Source organism: Nyctereutes procyonoides, unplaced genomic scaffold (assembly GCF_905146905.1).
Source record: "Nyctereutes procyonoides isolate TBG_1078 unplaced genomic scaffold, NYPRO_anot_genome, whole genome shotgun sequence".
Lineage (NCBI taxonomy): Eukaryota > Metazoa > Chordata > Mammalia > Carnivora > Canidae > Nyctereutes > Nyctereutes procyonoides.
Window position 1 is genome coordinate 75,936,266 of NW_026575126.1, and position 21,665 is coordinate 75,957,930.

General features: G+C 44.0%; 1 protein-coding gene across 1 annotated transcript in view; it reads left to right on the forward strand.

The window, feature by feature from the left end:
* GALNT17 (polypeptide N-acetylgalactosaminyltransferase 17) overlaps positions 1–21,665 on the forward strand; it is a 437,005-nt gene that overhangs the window by 201,570 nt on the left and 213,770 nt on the right. Inside the window, exon 4 of the mRNA XM_055340858.1 lies at positions 21,087–21,261. Within this exon, the coding sequence (XP_055196833.1) occupies positions 21,087–21,261 (175 nt within the window). The remainder of the gene's footprint in view (positions 1–21,086; positions 21,262–21,665) is intronic.

Sequence of the window (21,665 nt, forward strand, 5' to 3'; positions counted from 1 at the left end):
GTGCAGAGAAGAGCAGCAAATCCAGAAAAGAAAGTGAGTGGTCTCTTCTGGGCTGAATTGGGATGAGGACTCACTACCAGTGGGGCTCCCTCCCCTGAGGAAATATTGGCAGGGCCCAGCCAGGGAGGAAGACCTGGAAGTACAAGCCAGTCTCAACCAGAACCCAAGCCATGGTCCCTGGGAGATGTCTTATTTTGGGTTCCCCTGGAAGCACACTCTGAGACAAAAGATTTGAGTGTGTTGGTTGATGTGTGATGGGGAGAGAACGCCTTTGGGGACATGGGGAAGTAGGACCAGGAAGGGAAGGCATCCTCCCTGGAGGAAATTCCATTTCAGGAGGTCCGGAGTATGGCGGAGAATTTGCATTTCTCCCAAATTCCGAGGTGGGGCTGATGCTGGTGGTACAGGGACCTCACGCTGAGAACCACTGAGTTAAGTGCCATTTCAGTGGTTCGCATCTCAGCTCTCAATGAAGCTGGTTAGTGGGTGAGAAACAGGGTGGGACAGGTATTCAGTCCAGTCTGACCATAAGGCTAATTCCCATTCACCCTCTTCTGTCCCTGCTCCCCCCGCCCCCCAAATACCCAGTGGACTATATTAACTCTGGTTCCCTCTTTTTTTTCCTTGGCTCTAGCCTCTCTGTGTTCTCCAGGCCAGAAGAGCCTTCTCTTTAATTGGAACAGGAACTTCAGATTTCTTTCTTTGTTGAGATTTTCTTTGTGACTAATATTATCGAGTTTTGTAAATGTTCCATATACACTTGAAAAGACCCCCACACACTGTAATCATGGAACTGAATTCCTGCCAGACATCAATTTTGTGTATTTAGGTAGAGTCTGAGTTTATTTTCTTAAGTCTTTTTGATGATAGTGTTTTAAAATCTCCTCCTACAATGACTAGTCCTTCCCATCTTCCTAATAATGTTTGATTTCTGTATCTTGTTGTCAGTTTCTTTGGTAACTGTAGATCTGGATCTTCGTGGCTTCATTATTAGTGGTGGTTGTCACCATTATGTAATGCTCTCTTTATCTTAAAAGCATACTTTTTTTTTCTTGCCTTGAATTTTGTTCATCTAACATTAATATTATCCCGTCTTACCTTCTGTTTGTGTGTGATTAAACCATTTTTCCCCCCAGCCCTTACCACATTTTCTGATCTTCAAAGTAATGCATGCCCTTTGCAGGAACATTTGAATGTATCAAAAGGTACTTGTAATTGAAAAATACAAATACTATACAGACTACCTAGAGACAAGTGCTCATTCCCCCACACCCCCCTTTTTTAAATGCATGTGTACATAGTTAAGATCCTATGGTAAAAACAAGTTAATGTTCTTCCTGTCTCCCCCATGGACTGTGAAACATAATATTTATCCTTTTATTAAAAAAGATCTGGGGCACCTGGGTGGCTCAGTCAGTTGAGCATCTGACTCTTGGTTTTGGCTCAGGTCACAATCTCATGGGTTGTGGGATCAAGCCCCTTGTCTGGCTCTGTGCTCAACGAGGAGTCTGCTTGAGATTCTGTCCCTAGCCCCTCTCCCCCACACTCTGTCTCTTTCTCTCTCTAAAATAAACAAATCTAAATAAATAAATAAAATCTGTAAACATTATTTTCATGAGGGTAGAGGGGCCCGTTCTCAGGCTGGTCAAGATTGGCTCAGGTGGGAACTATGATCTCTCATCTCTATACTATCATATACATTAAAGAAAAATAACACTTTTTTAGAAAAAGAAAAAAGGCGCCTGGGTGGCTCAGTTGGTTAAGGGTCTGCTTTCAGCTCGGGTCATGATCCCAAGGTCCTGGGACCCAGCCCCACATTGGGCTCCCTGCTCAGTAGGGCAGTCTGCTTCTCCCTCTCCCTCTGCTCTTGCCCTTGCTTGTGCTCTCTCTCTCACTTACTCTCTGATAAATAAATTCAAAAAAATCTTAGAAAAAAGAGAAAGGAAAGGAAAACGAAAAGGAAGGAAGGAAGGAAGGAAGGAAGGAAGGAAGGAAGGAAGGAAGGAAGGAAGGAGAAAGAAAGAAAAGAAAGAAAGAAAGAAAGAAAGAAAGAAAGAAAGAAAGAAAGAAAGAATGAAAGAGGGATCCCTGGGTGGCGCAGCGGTTTGGCGCCTGCCTTTGGCCCAGGGTGCGATCCTGGGGACCCGGGATCGAATCCCATGTCGGGCTCCCGGTGCATGGAGCCTGCTTCTCCCTCTGCCTGTGTCTCTGCCTCTCTCTCTCTGTGACTATCATAAGTATATAAAAAAAATTTAAATAAAAAAAAAGAAAGAAAGAAAAAGATCCTAGCTCAGGGAATGTGTGAATAAATATGATAAATAAGGAAAAGACACTGACTTGTTTGTGTACACAGATACCGAGTCATCTGGATTTTGTTTTTTAAAAGTGATTTCTTTCATTTGGGTTGAATGTTGACATTGGCCCAAATTAAGCTAAAGTAAGATGCAATTCTTGGTGCTCGTGTACATTAAACTGAGGTCACTTGGGCAAAATTGGCTAGTGATCACTGCTCACTCAATCCAGTGGGCACTTTCCTGTTCTGAGCCAGCCACAGCGGGCATAGTTGGTGGCTTCCTTCCTGGCACTTCTCTCCTCCTGAGGCCCCAGCACCACTGTCTCCTCCGCCTTGACTCCTGCTTGATCACTCATGCTTCTGTCCATCAGGACACAACGGGCACTTCCCCCCGTGTGCGCGCTCTCAACGACATCCAAATCCATCTTTCCTACGCAGGGCAACCTGGCCTTTCCTCTGAGCCCCAGACCTGTGTCCTCTGCCTCCTTGCTGGCTCAGGGTCCCTCTGAACCATAAGCTCCGTCTGTCCAGTGACCAGCTTCCCCTCTTGGCCTTGGAAACCTGCTTCTTGTTCTTATCTCCTGTGTCAGCGAAGGGCTTTGCCTCTTCTCAGTTTTCTCATCACCGAAGACTGGAAGGCTTTTCATTCTCTCTGTGCCATTTCTCAGCATTGAACATGATCCTGCCTGGCCATGTCCTAAGCCACTTCTTTGCTTAGGTGCTCAGCATTCTTTGCCTTGATCTTTATTTGAGATGCTGAGGGGGAAGGAATTCAGGTGCATGGAATTATATAGATCATGATTCTTGACTCACTGAGTCATGGCCATCCTTTATCATTTTCCCTTACTTTTAATTGAGATTATAATTTGCATACCATAGAATGCATTGTTATAAAGCGTATATAGTTCAGTGACTTTCATTATATCCACGGTATTTTGTACCTACAAGCACTCCCTCATTCCAGAATATTTTCACCACCCCAAAGAGATTCTGAAACTGTTAACCATCTCTCCCAGTTCCTCGGGCAACCACCAAGATACTTTCCATCTCTATGAAATTTGCCTTTTCTGGACATTTGAGATCAATGAAATCTACAGTATGTGGCCTTTTGTGTCTGGCTTCTTTCGCTTAACATAATGTTTTCCAGGTTTATCCATGTGGTTGTAGCATAGGTCATTACTTCATTCCTTTTTTTTTTGTTTTGTTTTGTTTTTAAATATTTTATTTATTTATTCATGAGAGACAGAGAGAGAGAGAGAGAGAGAGAGAGGGACACAGGCAGAGGGAGAAGCAGGGAGCCCAATGCGGGACTTGATCCCGGGGCTCCAGGATCACGCCCTGGGCTGAAGGCAGGTGCTCAACCATTGATCCCAAGGACTCCCTACTTCATTCCTTTTTGTGTTTGAATAATAGTCTGTTATGTGGATCTAACACATTTTATTTATCCATTCATCAGTTGAGGGATGTTTGGGTTGTTCTTGCTTTTCTGTTATTAGGAATAATACTGCTATGAATGTTCATGTATAAGTTGTTGTGTGGGCATGTTTTCAGTTCTCTTGGGTGTATACCTAGGAGTAAAATTGTCAGGTCATGTGAAAAATCCATGGTTCATTTTTTTTGAGAAAGCATCAGACTGTTTTCCCCACTTTTTCACAGTGGCTGCACCATTTTGCATTCCCACCAGCAACGTATGAAAGTCCCAGTTTCCCCACATGCTCAACAACATTTGTTATTTTCCTTTTTAAAAAATAATTACGGCCACCCTGTGCATGTGAGGTGATAGCTTGTAGTTTTATTTGCATTTCCCTGATGACTTATTATTTTGAGCAACTTTTCATGTGCTTATTTGCCATTAGTCTATCTTATTTGGAGAAATGTCTATTCAAATCTTTTGCCTATTTTTAAAGTGAGTTATTTGTTTTTTTAGCATTAAGTTGTAATTGCTTATGTCTCCTGGGTACACACTCTTAGTGAATATATTCTGTAAGTATTTTTTGCAAATGTGTTTGCATATGTTGTCTTCCATTCAGTGGGTTGTCTTTTCTCTTTCTTGATAGTGTCCTTTGATGCACAAATATTTTTAATCTTCATGAAGTCTGGTTTGTTTATTTTTCCTTTTGAGTATTTTAACTTTTGGTATCATATCTAAGAAACCATTGTCTAATCCAGGGTCACAAAGATTTACATCTGTATTCTCTTCTAAGTGTCCTATAGTTTTGGCTCTTACATGTAGCTCTATATCCATTGTGAATGGTTTGTATATGGTTTGAGGTGGGGATCTGAATTCATTTTTCCCCCCATGAGGATATTCAGTTGTCCCAGTACCATTTGTTGAAGGGACTGTTCTTTCCCCATTGAATGATCATGGCATCCTTGTCAAAAATAAACTGCCTTGAAAATGTGAGGGTTTATTTTTGGACTTAAAATCCCATGTCATTCATCTATGTGTCTATCCTTGGGCTAGTACCACCCTATCTTGGTAACTCTTCTGTTATAGTGAGTTTTAAAACCAGGAGATAAGTCTTCCAAACTTATTCTTCTTTTACAAGATTGTTTTGTCCATTCTGGGAGCCGTGTGTTGATGTTTGAATTTTAGGACCAGTGTGTCAATTTCTGCAAAAAGGCAGTTGGAATTTTGTCAAGTTTTGCATTGAAGCCATAGGTCAATTTGAGGTTTATTATCATCTTAGCAATATTAACCCTGCCAATCCATGATATGGAATCTTTCTGTTTATTTAGATCTTCTTTAATCTCTTTCAGCAATGTTGTGTAGTTTTCAATGTACAAGGCTTGCCTTCTTTGGTTAAATTTATTCCTAGATATTTTATTATTTTTGATGCTGTTGTAAGTGGAATTGTTTTCTTAATTTCATTTTTGGACTGCTCATTGCTTATATATGGAAATGCAGCTGGGTTTTTTTTTTGTATTGATCTGGTGTTCTTCTGTCTTGCTAAATTCATTTATTAGCTCTGATTGTGTGTGTGTGTGTTCTTTAAAGCTTTCTATGTAGAATAGCATGTCATTTTCAAATAGGATAATTTTATTCTTACTTTCCAATCTGGATGCCTTTTGTTTATTTTTCTTGCTCAGTTTTCCTGGTTCCTTTATTTCTAGAAATGTACTTTTTACCAAATGCCTGATATCCTATCACGTCTGGAACAAGAGCGTTGACCCATGTGCTAATCCTAATTGTTTACAAAAGGCTCTTTGGGAGATGACAGCTAAGTCCTGAGTGAGCTCGGGGAAACACAGGGCTCACCCCAGTGGGGATATCTGGCAGGCTACTGTGTGGACCAGTGCTGGATATAAGGCAAAAATCTAGAAAGAGGAATGCCTGCTCTTTGTTTCCTTCCTGTGACCTCATCAAGGTACACGGACTACTCTTAGGAGGAGGTCCAAGCAGACCATGTCTCAGGGATGAAATGAATGTCCTCAGCAGATCCAGGCAGCAGGCGTGGAGAGAGAGAGCACAAATTTTGTCAGCCTGTGGCCAGGATATCCAGTTATAGGGAGGAATGGGGATGATCTATCCTTATTCAGACATCATTTCACTCATCATATCAGCAAAGATGACAAAGATTAGTAAGAGTCAGTGTCTGAGGATACAGAGAAAAAGACACAATATACTTCTCATGGGACAAAACCACATATCTGGAGAACAATTTATCAACTCATATTAAAAGTTCTTGTGTCATTCAGACAATCTATCCTCAGTTTAAAAATAGGGTATGTTTGCAGGAGAGAGCATAATGGCAGGTCTCTATGGGTCTGGCTCAAGTCGACGGTGGACAGTTGGCCGTGGTGGCTGTACATCACTGTCACCGGGGGTCCCTCCTTACCTTCCTCCTGGGGACCTCCTTTGACCCCTCTCCTATGCTAGACTCTATGCTTTTCTTGGTTTCCGTGCTTATTTTGGTGAAACACAACAGCTAGCAGCTTCATTAAGGACTGCAAGGAAGATAAACTCTTTTGAGATCATCCATGTCTGAAGAAAGCTTTATCCTAATTTTCTATGTGATTGATGGCCTGGTTGAGATAGATATCACCTTCTTTCAGAATTTGGATGCTTTTGCTTCATTATCTTCTTTCAGTGTTTTTTAAAAGAACCAAATGCATTCTGAGTTCTGATCCTTTCTGTGTTTTTTCTTTTCCAGAAGCCAGTGGAATCTTCATTTTGTCCCCTGACTTTTGAAATTCACAATGATGAGCCTTGGTGTGGGTCAGTTTTTGTTCATTGGGCTTTAATTTAATTAATTTAAATTTAATTTAATTTAAGCTACATTTAGTGGCTTCAATCTGGAATCGAATGTCTATTAGTTTTCAGAAGATTTCTTGGAATATTTCATCGATAATCCCTCCCCATTTTTCTCAGTTCTCTATTTCAGCGTCTCCTATTATTCTGCTATTTTCCCCCATTTTTCCATTATTAAGCCTCTTGGGTGGAACCTTTAATTTTCTTATCTTTTCTCTGCCGCCTTATCTTTCCTTATATTTTTGTCCTGCTTTGTTTGTTCTCTTCAATTTTATCTTCCTTCTCTTCTATTCAGTTTTTTTTATCTCTGCTATCATGATTTAACTTCCAAGTGCTCATTTTTATTCTCTGAGAGTTCCTTTTTATAGCATATTGTTCTTATTTAATAGAAGCAATACGTTTTCTTATCCCCTGGAGGATATTAATAATATTTTGTCTTGTGCTTTGTTTTTTGGTTTTTCTCCCTGCACGGTTGCTTTTTTTTGCTTTTTGCTGTTTGGGTTCTGTCTCCCACATCAGAGGTCTCCCCCCGAGGTCCAGTGAGCCTGTTGTCTGCTCATGATCACTGTTGGCTTTGACAGCAGAGGGGTCGCAGGGCAGGGGCATGGGGCAGGGATGGGGGGGTCTAGTGATTGGTTCCCTTGCAAATGGCCTGGTGCTCTTGCCTTCACTGCCTCTCGAGGATTCTCTGGTGTAAATTGAGTTGAATCTCATTGTTTCCCACAGTGAGCTTGGGGTCAGTTGCCACACAACTGTCTGTGTGCTTTCTACCAATCACAGCTTCCCCAATATTGTGCTCTGTGTCTCCTCTCATGTTTTCTTAGAAGGGTATGTGTGGGTCTATCCTATTTTGTTCTTAAAAATCCCTCTACTGTGGTTTTCAGTGATTGTGAGTAGAGAAGCAGTTCAGATTCATGAGTTAAATTCATCTTCTTATCCCCAAAATTCCATATTAATTTTTAAGAACTTTCAATATGAATTGATAAATTGCTCTCCAGATATGTGGTTCAGTTCCATGAGAAGGATATAAGAGTGTCTTTTCTCTGTATCCTACAGACTCTATCCTTTTCATCTTTACTGTTCTGATGAGTGAGAAGTGGCATACTTTTTTAAAATATATTTTTAGGGGATTTACCCCAAAGATACTGATGCAGTGAAACGCCAGAACACCAGCACCCAAATGTTTCTAGCAGCAATGTCCACAATAGCCAAACTGTGGAAGGAGCCTCAATGTCCACCGAAAGATGAATGGATAAAGAAGATGTGGTCTAGGTATACAATGGAATATTACTCAGCCATTAGAAACGACAAATACGGGATCCCTGGGTGGCGCAGCGGTTTGGCGCCTGCCTTTGGCCCAGGGCGCGATCCTGGAGACCCGGGATCGAATCCCACGTCGGGCTCCCGGTGCATGGAGCCTGCTTCTCCCTCTGCCTGTGTCTCTGCCTCTCTCTCTCTCTCTGTGTGACTATCATAAATAAATAAAAATTAAAAAAAAAAAGAAACGACAAATACCCACCATTTGCTTCCACGTGGTTGGAACTGGAGGGTATTATGCTGAGTGAAGTAAGTCAATTGGAGAAGGACAAACATTATATGGTCTCATTCATTTGGGGAATATAAAAAATAGTAAACGGGAATAAAAGGGAAAGGAGAGAAAATGAGTGAAAATATCAGTGAGGGTGACTGAACATGAGAGACTCCTAACTCTGAGAAATGAACAAGGGGTAGTGGAAAGGGAGGTGGGGGGGGGTTGGGGTGACTGGGTGAAGGGCACTGAGGGGGGGCACTTGACAGGATGAGCACTGGGTGATATGCTATATATTGGCAAATTGAACTCTAATATAAAAAAGAATTTCTAAAAATTAAAAAAATAAAAAATATTTTTAAAATATTTTATTTACTTATTTATGAGAACCATAGAGAGAGAGGCAGAGACACAGGCAGAGGGAGAAACAGGCTCCCTGCAGGGATCTCGATGTGGGACTCGATCCTGGGCCTGGAGCAGGACCCTGGGATCACGCCCCGAGCCCAAGGCAGATGCTCAACCCCTGAGAGCCACCCAGGCGTCTCATGACATACTTTTAAACCTACATTTTTTTGGAATCCTAATGATGATGGGAGCTTTTACATGTTTTTTTTATAATAAATTTATTTTTTATTGGTGTTCAATTTGCCAACATACAGAATAACACCCAGTGCTCATCCCATCAAGTACCCCCCTCAGTGCCCATCACCCATTCACCCCCACTCCCCGCCCTCCTCCCCTTCCATCACCCCTAGTTCATTTCCCAGAGTTAAGAGTCTTCATGTTCTGTCTCCCTTTCTGATATTTCCCACACATTTCTTCTCCCTTCCCCTCTATTCCCTTTCACTATTATTTATATTCCCCAAATGAATGAGACCATATAATGTTTGTCCTTCTCCAATTGACTTATTTCACTATATATTTAACTGTCTTTATTTTTGTAGAGATTTGCCAAGTTGATGAACCCCCTCCCTATTCTGTTTTTCCCTGGAGTGTTTATCTTTGCCTTATTGATTTGTAAGAACTTTGTATATATTAAATAAACTCCTTTCACATTCATCTTAGAGGTATTTCTGTCAACTTGTGCTTTTGATTTTAATTTGTTTACTGTATTTTTGGCAAACGTAAATTTTACATTTTTGTATTGGCAAATCCATTAGGTTTTTCTTTGATTGATGTCGCAAGAAAGTTAGTCATCGTCCCCAGATGGCACAAATATTCACAGTTTCTTACAGGTAAATAATTTTTCCCCCACAAACTAAATTCCAAATGGTTTAAACATTTTTGTGTCCAGGTGTAAGAGTTTCATTATAAAGATCCCTGTCTCAGTGTGCTCACCTCAGTTTCTTCAATAATCTATCTTTATTTAACCGCTGATTTGAAATTTCCTATTTTCGTATGCGAAAATACTTTAGATTTGGAAACATGGAGACTGAATCACATGAGGACTGATTGATTTTTGGAGGAAGGTGAAGAAGAGTAAGGAGTCATAGAGGGGTCCTGGCTCCAGTGACAGGATGCGTATATGCGCTGCTCGTTAGGAAGGGAAATATGATAGAAGTAGCAGGTATGGAAGGGGACTGAGGTCACTTTTTAAATTATGCCTACCAAACTCCCGTGGAAGTTTAGCATGCCTTCAAAACTCAGGGGAGGGGTAACTGCAGCCATCAAAATAATATTAATGGCTTGAAATAGTATTAGACTAAAATAATATTAAAATGACTTTAGAGACTTCTTTATTTCTACTCTCATAACCCTTAATACATTTTAATAGGTCTTATCAATAGTTTTCAACTACTTTCTAAAACCTTCCCTCATTACCTTCTTTGTTCTTAAGCAGTAGCATATGGAGAAAAAAAGTAGAATCAAATCCAGTGTGAGGGGTGCCTGGGTGGCTCAGTCCGTGAAGCGTCTGCCTTGGGCTCAGGTCAAGATCCTGGGATCCTGGGATCGAGCCCTGCATCGGGCTCCCTGCTCAGGGGGGGCCTGTTTCTCCCTCCCTCCCTCTCTGTCCCTCCCCCTGCTGTGCTTTTTCTTTCTCTCTTGCTTTTTCTCTCCTATAAATAAAATCTTTAAAAATATATCCTGTGTGATGTTGGCCAAGGCACGTATCTTTTCTTTTTTTTTTTTATTTTTTTATTTTTTTTATTTTTATTTTTTTATTTTTTTTGGCACGTACCTTTTCTAATCTTGAGTCCATTGGGGGTAATAGTGACTTTTATGCAGGGTTTAAATTGTGAGGTTTAGAGGTCATATTTGCAAAAGCCCACAGTACAAATTCTGGCAGTATCATAAAGGATGTTCCTATTGAGTGTGCTCACAGTATTATTTGATTTGCTGGCTATAGATCCATCTTTAGTACTCTACTTCTGTGTCACCTCCCCTGGGAAGCCTTCCTGGATTTCCCAGCTGTGGCACCTAGTGTGGAGATGGGCATAGCACTGGGCCTGCTGAGTTGCATTTGTGTATTTGCCCATCTCTGGACTGTAAGACCCCTTAGGGCAAGAACCGCAGCTCCTTCTTGCTGCGTTCCCAGTGCCCTGCACACTGCTGAGTTATAGTGATTGCTGACTACATTCATTTAAATTGCAGGTGGGCAAAGATCTTTTTTTTCTACTTCATCCCAGGAGTTGTTGTATTTGGCCTCGTTGTATATATTTGGGCTTCAACACTGTCCTTCTTTTGGTTGAGATCTCAAAAAGCACCAAGCTCCAGTAATCAGCATTTGAGTCTTGGTGACCAGGATGTGTGTTTGTCTGGTTGCTGATGTTTCCCTGTGGGACAAGTGCACCAGATCTGGCTCTTCTTTCGGTTGATGCATTCAGTGGTTGGAAGCAGGATGGCTCGAGTTAGAAAACTTTTTTTGAGTGGGTTACACCCTCTGGACTTCCAAAAGGAGTTTTAGAGATAGCATGCTGGCATTGTTTGCTTTTCTTGTTGGTTTATAATTGCAGGGATAGGAGAAGTCCTGTGTTTCTGGAAGATAACACGTTTCCTGTGTTGTCGAGGCTCCCAGTCAAGTAGCCAGGAGACACCTTGTTATCACACAACAACATGCCGGGCCAGGCTTCCTCCTTGGAGCATCACCTGCCTTTCCCCCTGCCTGTAGAGAGCCTTCCTAACCAGAAACAATACTTGCTTTTGTCCCCAACCAGATCACAGTAAGGTGACAGTATTTGTGTTGTAGGTCTGTAATCACAACTAGATTGTGTATTTACATTTATCCTGTGTGATTTTAAGCCGCGAGGAGGAAAGATTAGGAAAGGGAGTGTATATTTTTACTCGGGCGACAGTGGGAGAACCCCAGTGAAAGCTTCTTCGTAGGCCAACTGTCTTTGAAATTCAATAATGAAAAAAAAATGCAATAATGACAACAAAAGCACCTTGCTATTTTGAAATAATTATCAATTCATAAGAAGTTGCAGAAGTATGCGAGAAGTCTTCCGTGTCTTTACTTAGTTCCTCCCAATGGCTACTGTCGTGCGAAGCTCCAGTCCATGATCATGACCAGGACATCATGACCAGGACACTGATTTTGGTACCATACACAGACCTTATTCTGATTTCACTGGCTGAACATGCATGTGTGTGTCGGTGTGTGTGGAGGTGCTTCTGTATAGTTTTAGCACATTACACGTACACGTACATGGTGTGCATCCCTGTAACCAACACAATTAAGGTACAGAACTATGCCAGTACTCCAAAGCTCCCCCGTGTTATCCTTCAATACCCACAACCCACTCCCACCCCTATCCCGAACTCTTGACAACCACTGATCTGTTTTCCATCTTATAATTTTATTTCGAGAACGTTCTCTAAATTGACCCATACAGTATCTAATCTTTGTGGTTGGCTTTTTCACTCAGTATGTGTCTCTTGAGATCTCTCCAAGTTGCTGTGTGCACAGAGTTCATTCCTTTTGATTTCTGCGCCTAGTTCCATGATATGGCTTTCTCATACTTTGTTTCCCCCTTGGCCTCTGGAATGACGTTTGAGTTGTTTCATTTGGGGTTTTTACAGATAAAGTTGTTATCAGCATTTGTGTACAGACATTGATGTGAGAATAAATGTTCATCTCCTGGGATAAATGCCCAGGAACATAATTGTTGGGTCTTATAATACATGCATGTTCAAACAAGCTTTTCTGGTCGTTCATTCTAGTTATGTGACACCCACTCTAAAAAATCTGATCGAGACACCTGGGTGGCTCAGCAGTTGAGCATCTGCCTTTGGCTCAGGTTGTGATTCTGCAGTCCTGGGATCGAGTCCCACGCCGGGCTCCCTGCGAGGAGCCTGCTTCTCCCTCTGCCTATGTCTCTGCTTCTCTCTCTGTGTCTCTCATGAATAAATAAGTACAATCTTTTTAAAAAATCAATTAACTTTCAGTCTTCCAACGCAGCTTCCAGTGGAAGAAAAGTTAGTTTTAACCTTGGTGACCATGACTATGGCACCAAAAGGAACGGTTGCGTTCTACAAGAACCAGGGGTTATCCTGGTTCTACATGGGGAGTATTGAAAGTTTGGCCCCATGGTCAGAACTTGGGTTCGCATCCATGTGAACCAAACAAGAATGCTGGAGTGTCTGACCCAACCCAGGGACAAGAGTGAGGCAGGGCCAGGAGAGATGGAGGGAAAGATGGCCCAAAGTTGCTATAATCACAGCTTTGGCCATTAGGAGAGGATCAGGATCATCTCTCCAGTGGAATCCGAGGGAAGGAAAGTGCTTTAGTATGGGTCAGGTGCCCTTCCTTAGACCTGCCAGGAGTGGCTAGGAGGGCAGGGTGATGCACAGAACCACCATGTCACAGTCACCATGGAAGAAAGCTCCAGAAAGGAAGGGGGCTGGATGGACAAGCACATCGTGGACAGTATCTTGAGGATTCGTACTTGGGGTTCCCACAAGGTGGGGAAATAAATGTGGCACTTGAGTGGGCCTATGAGAGAGAGATTTGGGACACAGGGAGATGGGAGGAAACAACAGGAGGAAGAAGTACCCAAACAGAGGCAAGGAAGCCCAGGGCACACAGAGGGAAGTGTGCAGCTGGGACTCCACGTGTAAGAAATGATGGGTGGATCGGGGTTTCAGAGAGACGGGGAGTCTCAGTCAGATACAGGGAGCCTTGCCAGGCCACAGGATTGAGGAAGGGGAGCGTGAGCAGGTGAGTGTTTGACATCCGCCTGTGGTGCTGTGCAACCTCAGAGCGAGAGGGATGCCAGGGCCACGTGAAGAGCCCAGGGCAGCATGGGGATCAGCAAGCCTTAGAGAGGGCCAGATGGAGACCTGGAGCAGGGCTGCCCTGGGGGTGGCTGCAAGCATTATCAGGAAGGCCACACAAGGCCATTTGCACATTGGTTCTTCAAAGAACAGTGTTGGAGCTTTAACTTTATTTTATTGGGGAAAAAAATGAGCTGGGTACCTGACACGAATGTCTATAGATCACTGTGGCTGCGAGCTCTGGTCGGCTTGCTCTTGGGCCTCAGGCCGTGCTGCAGGGTCTGGACCGAGACTGGCAGTGACCTAGAGCAAACCCCGACTTGCCGCGGCCCTTAGGGCGGGAGGGCCGCCTCCGGAGGCCTGGGGGCCAGTCGTGACTGACTTCGCTGCTGTCCTTCCGCCCAAGGGAGGACAGTCAGCGGCTGCCCTCAGGGGGTCTACGCGTCCTTCCCCTAGAGGCTGCTGGGAACGCTTGAAGGCGTTGGTGCCAAGGCAGCGCGGGTGTCATGCGGCAGCTCACGACCGGGCATGTCACCGACCCCCTCCCCGCAGCTGTGCCTGGCCTGATGCACGTGCACGCAGGTGCCCCGTCCCCCTCTGTCGTGCCCCTGCAGCCTCCTGGTCAGCAGAGCGCAGCGGGCTCCGCGGCCTCCCCGAGCCGCTCCTTACACAGCCCTTGTGTGCCGCGGGTCGCTTCCGAGTGGGCCACGCGTGTGAGCACGAGGGACGCCTTGCCCTTGCCTAGGACCACACTGCCATTGACCTCGGAGCGTCCAGGGCTCTGAAGGCAGAGTCCCCGAATGCCCGAGGAGGGTGGGCTGACCTCCGTTCTGGCTGGCGGCAGCATTTAAAGAAAACTCCAGCGACCCAGTGCCAAGATGTGACCCCGATCTCTCCGGGGCTTCACGTTTCTGGTGTTCTGTTTTGCTCTCCACCCCCCCCCCCTTAATGACTGTGACTTTTGCTATTTCAAGGAAAAATTTGGCCAGCTTCAGAGTGTCCAGAATCAATATCGCAGTAAATAAGAAACATAATGAAAGAAAAACACACTGCAGCCTGTAGACAAATTTTATCGTTTAAATTCACATGTTATTATTAGAATCAGCTGCAAATACCAGACTTTCAACTGCCTTTTGATGGTGCAAGATAGAGGAATACTCTTTTAATTTGGGGCAGCAGCTTAGAGGCACCCCCTATGGGTATTATAATGTTTCCCTGTTGGTTTGGGCTACTTGTAGGGTTTTTTTTAAAGGTGAAATTTAAATGGGGGAAGCAGAGGAGAGGAATTTCTTAACAAAGGAATTGAAAGCAGGGATGGCTTTTCTTTTCAAAGCACCTCTATGAATGCACAACTCTGTGTGATATATTTAGTTTAACACTTTGGTATTTTGTGCCTCACATCTCTTTTCTTGCTTCTTTTCGTCTTTTGCTTTCTTTGGTCCTTGCTTTGATCTCGCTATGGAATAGCCTTTAAAACACTTTCACACACAGCAAAAACATCTCTTTTTAATCTCCCCTATTCTTCTTGAAGTTTTCTGCTCCTGCCTCTCTTTTTTTTTTCTCCCATAGTCAGAAAATGCATTATTTAAGTCACAAAGCTGAGAGCTGCTCAGAGAATAAAATATGCATTATAGCTGGCTTCTGTATTATTTCAACGAACATTTCACCATGCTCCCTTCCTCTCCATGGAGGTTTGCAAAGGGCAGGGTTTCAGACAGGCAGGCTCGTGCAGTGGACGGGGGACCATGGCCTGTGTATCACGGCTGTCTCTTCCGAGTCTGGTGGGACTGTCTGGAGATACTCCCACGTTCGACAGGTACCCCCCCCCCCCCGCCTCCATCCCTTTTGAGCCTCTCCAATGGCCCATGGGCTTGTTCTTCAGAGATGGACTGACCACCACCTGTGGATAGGTGCCTGCAGAGGTAGAGGCATGCACCAGGCTCAGAAGAGAGTAGGGGCACTTCAGAGTTACAGAGGGACCAGTTCCAGGACACACCTGGGTCAGACCTCTACTTCTGTTTGCAAGGTACAGTCCCTGCATGAGCAGACCAGCGACTTTGGATTTCACAGCAGTGCGTCCATGGGGAATCAGGCAGAGTGACCGGGCGTGTAGCATTGTCACTTACAAATTGTGTGACCTGCAGTAAGGACCGTACCCTCTCTGTGCTTCAGTTTGCTCATCCATAAAACTGGGAATAATAATACCCCTTACCTCATGGCATCATCTTTTAGGGTAAACAGAGTTGATATAGTCAAAGTGGCTACAACAAGTATGTGGTGCTCGGTTAGTGCCAATAAATCTAAATGTTAAAGCAAAAATGCAAAACAAATACCTGTTAAAAGTTGTAGGATGTTCGAAGTTTGCAAGATAGGTCATTCTCTCGTTGATGGTGAAAGGGGAACTTACCTGAATAGTGTTCTGGAGCATTTCATGATTAGCTGACAGCCCTAGCTTGCTTAGTGATTTTGGCATCCAGATGCTTCATTACAGATGCATACGAGCATCGTATTTGAAATATTTGAAGTCGTGGTTATTAGCAAAAAGGAACTTTGCATCCATGAAATCAGCCTCACCAGGGTGTGCTCACTGTGAGGCCAAGGAAACTCATGCTCTGGACCTCTCACGTATGCTGCCCTGCTGACAATATGTTCACAAGCCCATATGTTTTTGAAAAATTTATGAAAAAGATTTTTTTCTTTGAGAGAGAGAGCATGAGTGGGGAATGGGGAGGAGCAGAGAGAGAATCTTAAGCAGATTTCATGGCCTAGTGCGGAGCCTGACACAGGGCTTGATCTCACCACCCTGAGATCGTGATCTGAACTGAAATCAAGAATTGGACGCTTAACCAACTGAGCCACACAGGCGCCTCCAAGAGTTGTCTTTTTCTTAAAGAGAATCCTCCAAATTTTACAAACTTCAGGTTCTACAAAACCTGGATTGATTTCTGGAACTTCCTATCTCCGTTTGACAATGTGAAACCCATATATATTGCATGACCAGGGTATGCAACCAGGTTTTTCTGTCCTCCCTTTTTTTATTTTAAAAGATCATTTTTTAAAATGCAGTATCACTTTTTTGTATGGCCACTTTTATGCATTTAGCTGGTTATTTGTTTCAGGCACAAAGATATTCTCAGGCACACCTGAAAAGTCATGTGTTTTAAGTCTATAAGTCCATATTTTGTGTTCTTTCTATGGTATTATAGCTGATTTTTTTACATTATCTCATAAAAAAAGACACTGCAGAATGTAGTCATTGGTAATCATGACTAATAACTCCACTAAAATCCGATGTTGTAGACCATGTTTTTCCCCTGAGTGATCTTAAAGGCCTCAAGTGTGGTGAGCTGGAAGTTCTCATCAGGGATAGAGGAAAAACTGGTGTCAGAGGAGCCTGTGGGTATGACATAGATACAAGGGCTGAATCCTCTCCTTGGAGAGGTCAGAGATCCCTTCACTGAGCGTGGAATTGCTTTGGGAACCAGCTGCCAGTCAGCTAGATGACCAAAGTGAGGGTAGAAAAGCAAACTGGCAGCAAAATATAGAATCAGATTTTCAGTGAGGTCTAGGTGTTAAAGATCACACTCAAAACAACTCTTCACCTCTCCTTCCCCAACTTCAAAGCTGACCCAGGCTTATAGACCAAAAGGCCGCATGCTATGTGACTCCATTTTATTGAAATATCCAGGAAAGGCAGATTCATAGAGATGGAAAGCAGAGTAGCGGTCATCAGAGGCTGAGGTGGGATAGAAAGTGGAGAGTGACTGCTTGATGGGTGCAGGATTTATGTTTGGTCTGATGGAAAGTTCTAGAGCTAGAGAGGGGTGATGGTTGCACCACATTGTGAATGCACGGAATGCCACTGAATCATTCACTTAAAAATAATCAAAATAGGAGCACCTGGGTGGCTGAGTGGTTGAGCGTCTGCCTTTGGCTCAGGGCGTGACCCTGGGGTCCTGGGATCGAGTCCCACGTCGGCCTCCCTGCAGGGAGCCTGCTTCTCCCTCTGCCTGTATCTCTGCCTCTCTCTGTGTGTCTCTCATGAATAAATAAATAAAATATTTTTAAAAAATAATCAAAATAGTCAATTTTATGTTCTGTGTATTTTATCACACGAAAAACAGTGAAAAAAAAGAATCCATCAGTGCTGAAAGTGTGTTGGTACTTGTGTGAGAATCATCTGGAGTGCTGGTCAACCCTACTGATGCCAGCTAACTTAGAAACTCTCAGCATGTGCCTGGGAACCAGCATTTGCATGAGCTCCCAGGTGAGTCCCAGGTAGGGAGCACATTCTTAGGGATGCTGGCTTTGAGGCAGGAGTTTTTTGTTTTTTTGCTTTTAATTGGAACATGCCATGTGTACCATTTTCTCATCCCAGCTGTTGCAACCCATGCATTCCCAGCCAGCGGCATGCCCAAAGCTCAGCAGCTGCTGGCAGGGAGAAGTGTTGGTAATAAGTGGCTGTGGTGGCAGAAGTAATATTGGTAGAATCGTAGCACTGATGGCAAGAGTCAGAGGAGTCATGGGAGTGAGAACAGAAGCCAGGATCATGTGAGGCCCTGGGCAGGAGACGGACTTAACTGTGAGGTTGCTTCGTGCAGGGGTGACCAGCAATGAGGATCCAATTTTGGAAGTGGGAAGACAAACCTCATCACACAGATTGAGATCACCTTCAAAGAGCTCCGTCTTTCAGAGGGGGCAAGAGAAGAAGATTGAGGTAGTGGGAAAAGCAGAGATGGGCAGGGGCCCCACTGGGATTCTGGAACTTCTGCTCAGAATCACACGCAGGTGGTCACCACGAAGCCAGAGCTACTCAAAGCACATTCACCTGGGCAGCAGCCGCCACAGCCCCTTGGACCTCGTTAGAAATGCAAGTTCTTGGGCCACACACCAGACCGACCAGTGATTCAGATGCAGCTCAACATTTGCGAAACACTCACCAAGCTTATACTGATTCTCTCGAGTCGCCATACCTTGAGGGAGAATTAGAACATTCCATAGGTCTCATCATCAAGACATAATTACTGTATGAGGGTTGACAGGTACAGACATGGCTCCGCCCTAGGCAGCGTGGCCACTTCCCATTTCACATCTTTGTGGCACCAAGGTTCATGGACTGATTCTGGAACAGCTAGAGATGAGTTTGTAAGGTCAACACTTGGTTCTGAGCAGGGCTTAGTCACAGGACCGGACTCCTGGTTTATTCTGTAATATCACCGAAAGGGTGGGATTTAGATATAATTCTGTAATAATATTTTTGCTGTAGTTCTCAGTCTTTGTAACTTTCTTGTTGCCAATATGTACTCCTTAAGCCTGGATGACAAGTGTTTCTTTTATTGGTAAGGAGAAGATAATCTCTCTTCTGGCTCCGTCTGATTACAGGTGGTATTTGCTGCTTCCCTCTTGACCTCCCCAAATGCTATTTACCAAAACCTTAAGAAACACAAAGGTTCCCAAATGACTCTGGACCAATTTAGAATTGGACTTTAGAGCACTGGAAAGTAAACACTGATTTTTGCAGACACAAGTTTTTGTTTTTTTTCCTCTGAGTTTGCTGGTGCGAAAAATCTTATGTCTAATGTTTTTCTTACTGTTATTATAAAATCTAAGCATGGTTTCATCTGTTAAGGATGATAAAGGATCTCAGGTGATGGGGGTGACATTTCTTACCATTGTCAGGATGGGGATGGGTTTCCTTCCCTGGTGAGCCCGAAGGCCTTGTTTTAACTTGGTAAACTTGTAGGCTCTCTTGCTTTAAGGCAATTCCACATCTCAACACCCCAGTCTCTCAGACTGTTAAAACCATGTTCCACCCATTGACGTTAAATCCAGGCAAGGTCACAAGCCACTGCTTTCTGGTATAGAACCATATTCGGTGACTGGGAAGAGAAACCTGACCATTATCATTTGCCCTTGAATTTTGTGCAGTTAGATGGTGGCATCTCCCTTGATGTTCCCCTAAAAGCCCATGGAGCATCACTTCCGTTGTGTTTAGAACAATGTGTCCCCAGATCTTGTAAGTGAGGATGGTGTCTAGCCCTATACGGTGGGCCCCAGACTTCATATTGATGTTGACTAGCTAGGAAGACAAGCTGTCATTCATGGAAAGTTATAAAATTGATCTCCGTTGCTAATATGAATAGGAAATAACATTTATTGAATGCCTATTAAGGGCTTTCTATGTAATAGAAATTTCTCATTTATTCTTAACAGCCATAGGGCTGGGCAGCCTGGTGGCTCAGCGGTTTAGCGCCACCTTCAGCCCGGGGTGTGATCCTGGGGACCTGGGATCAAATCCCATGCTGGGCTCCCTGCATGCAGCCTGCTTCTCCATTTGCCTGTGTCTCTGCTTCTCTCTCTCTCTCTCTCTCTCTCTCTCTCTCTCTCTCTCTCTCTGTCTCTCATGAATAAATAAATAAAATCTTAAAAAAAAAAACAGCCATAGGGCTAGTACCAAATGGGTAGGCATTTCCCCTTTACACTTTTCAAAGCCTTTTGATGTCCGTATCTCAGTGGCCTTGAGATGTGGAAAGCAGTGGTAGTGAGCCACACTGTCTTTTGTCAACAGTGTAAATGCCTATCACTCTCTTCACCCTCAGTAGAGTGTCTCGGTCATAACCCTAGAAGGTCTATATGATGGATTATCATCTTCCTTCGGCAAAGGAGGAGATAGATTGAGGCATGGATTGGTTGGCTAAATCACCCAGGGCCGCTCAGGTGATGCCTGGCTGCACTAGGTTCTGAACCCTAGGCAGCCTGACTCCAGTGTCAGTACCCAAGCACACGCTATGCCTCAGTAGAAGTTTCTGACCCAGTGAAATGAAGTTAGAAAAGAATGTCTCTTAAAGTATGGTTTGTGGACTGCTTATATCAGAATCCCCTAGAACGCTCTCAAGCCCCATTAGTGACCTACAGCATGAGACTCTCCAAGGGTGGATCCTCGCAGTGTGCATATCTATGAGTCCCCTCCTCGCCCTCCTACATCTGGTGATTTCTCAGGTACAGAAAGGTGTCAATCATCTTGTCTATGGAGTTAGACACATTTGGTTCATGTTCTAGCTCTTCCATTGGTAGGTGTGTGATGTCGGGACAGGTTAGCCTCCCCAAGACAGTTTCTTAATTTGCAAAGTGGAATTAATCTAGTTAATTAATGGAATTGATCTAGTTCCTTCCTAGGTTGTTGTAAGGATTAAATTAGATCATATAAATAACACTTTATACCACTTGCTTCTTGCAGAAGAATGCTCCATCTCTGCTAGCATTAGGTTGGCTGTAAGAGCAGCATTTCTACTCCTAGGCAAAGATTGCTTTGTTAAATGAAGACCAAAGGAACAAGCGTGATGACTTTGCATCTGGTGCATGACTGTGGGTCTGGACCACCCAGGACATGTACTATATGAACCAGTATATGTACAGATGGGAAAACCTCTCTAGACGTGGGATAACAGGACCCAGGGGACAGTGGGAGGGCAGGAATGCTGGCCTAGAAAGGAGGAAAGGCCACAGAGAAAAACCTCAAAAGACATCTGCTGGCCTGTAGCAGTCGGAAAGTAAAAGCCAGGTGTGGAGTCTGCCCAACTGTATACCTGGGATGTGGGGCAAGCACTGCTGTCCTGGGCTGGTGTGTCAGCAATATCTTCTGACCTCACGCTGCCTGAGTTGTCTCTTCTACAAAAATTACTAACATGCCAACTCTTTTGCCGCTCCGAACTTCCTGAAGATCTGTTGGCATCCCGGTGGGTTGTACACACATGTGAAACGCCATGTTGATGGACTTTCTTGCATTTTGTCATTTGCAGAGGAGCTGAAGGCCCCCTTGGAGGAGTACGTTCACAAGCGCTACCCTGGGCTGGTGAAGGTGGTGCGCAACCAAAAAAGAGAGGGCCTGATCCGAGCTCGCATCGAGGGCTGGAAGGTGGCCACTGGCCAGGTCACTGGCTTCTTTGATGCCCACGTGGAATTCACTGCTGGCTGGTAGGTCACAAGCTGGACCCTAGGGGCATTCAGGACCTGCAGTAGTGTGGTCAGAAGGAGTTAGAATCTGGGAGGTGGAAACTTCACCTGTTTCCTCTAGGGCTGCTGGACCAATGAAGGAGGGTGGGTTGATAATCTGGGATAAAACCAGGAAGCAGAGAATAGTGTGCTATCTCCTCTGCTCCTCATTGTTGTGGTCATCACCACCATCATCAAAATTCCAGTGAGGATGACATATTAATTAGACAGAACTCTTGATAATCCTTGCCAAGGGGTCAAGAGAACCTTATTTGCTCTGCTTGTCTGTCCCCTTGTGTGAGGAGGATGGTTGAGTGATATTTGGAGGAAAGAGATCCATTATAATCCTACCTACTCCTGAAACACATGGGATTATCTTTAATGTC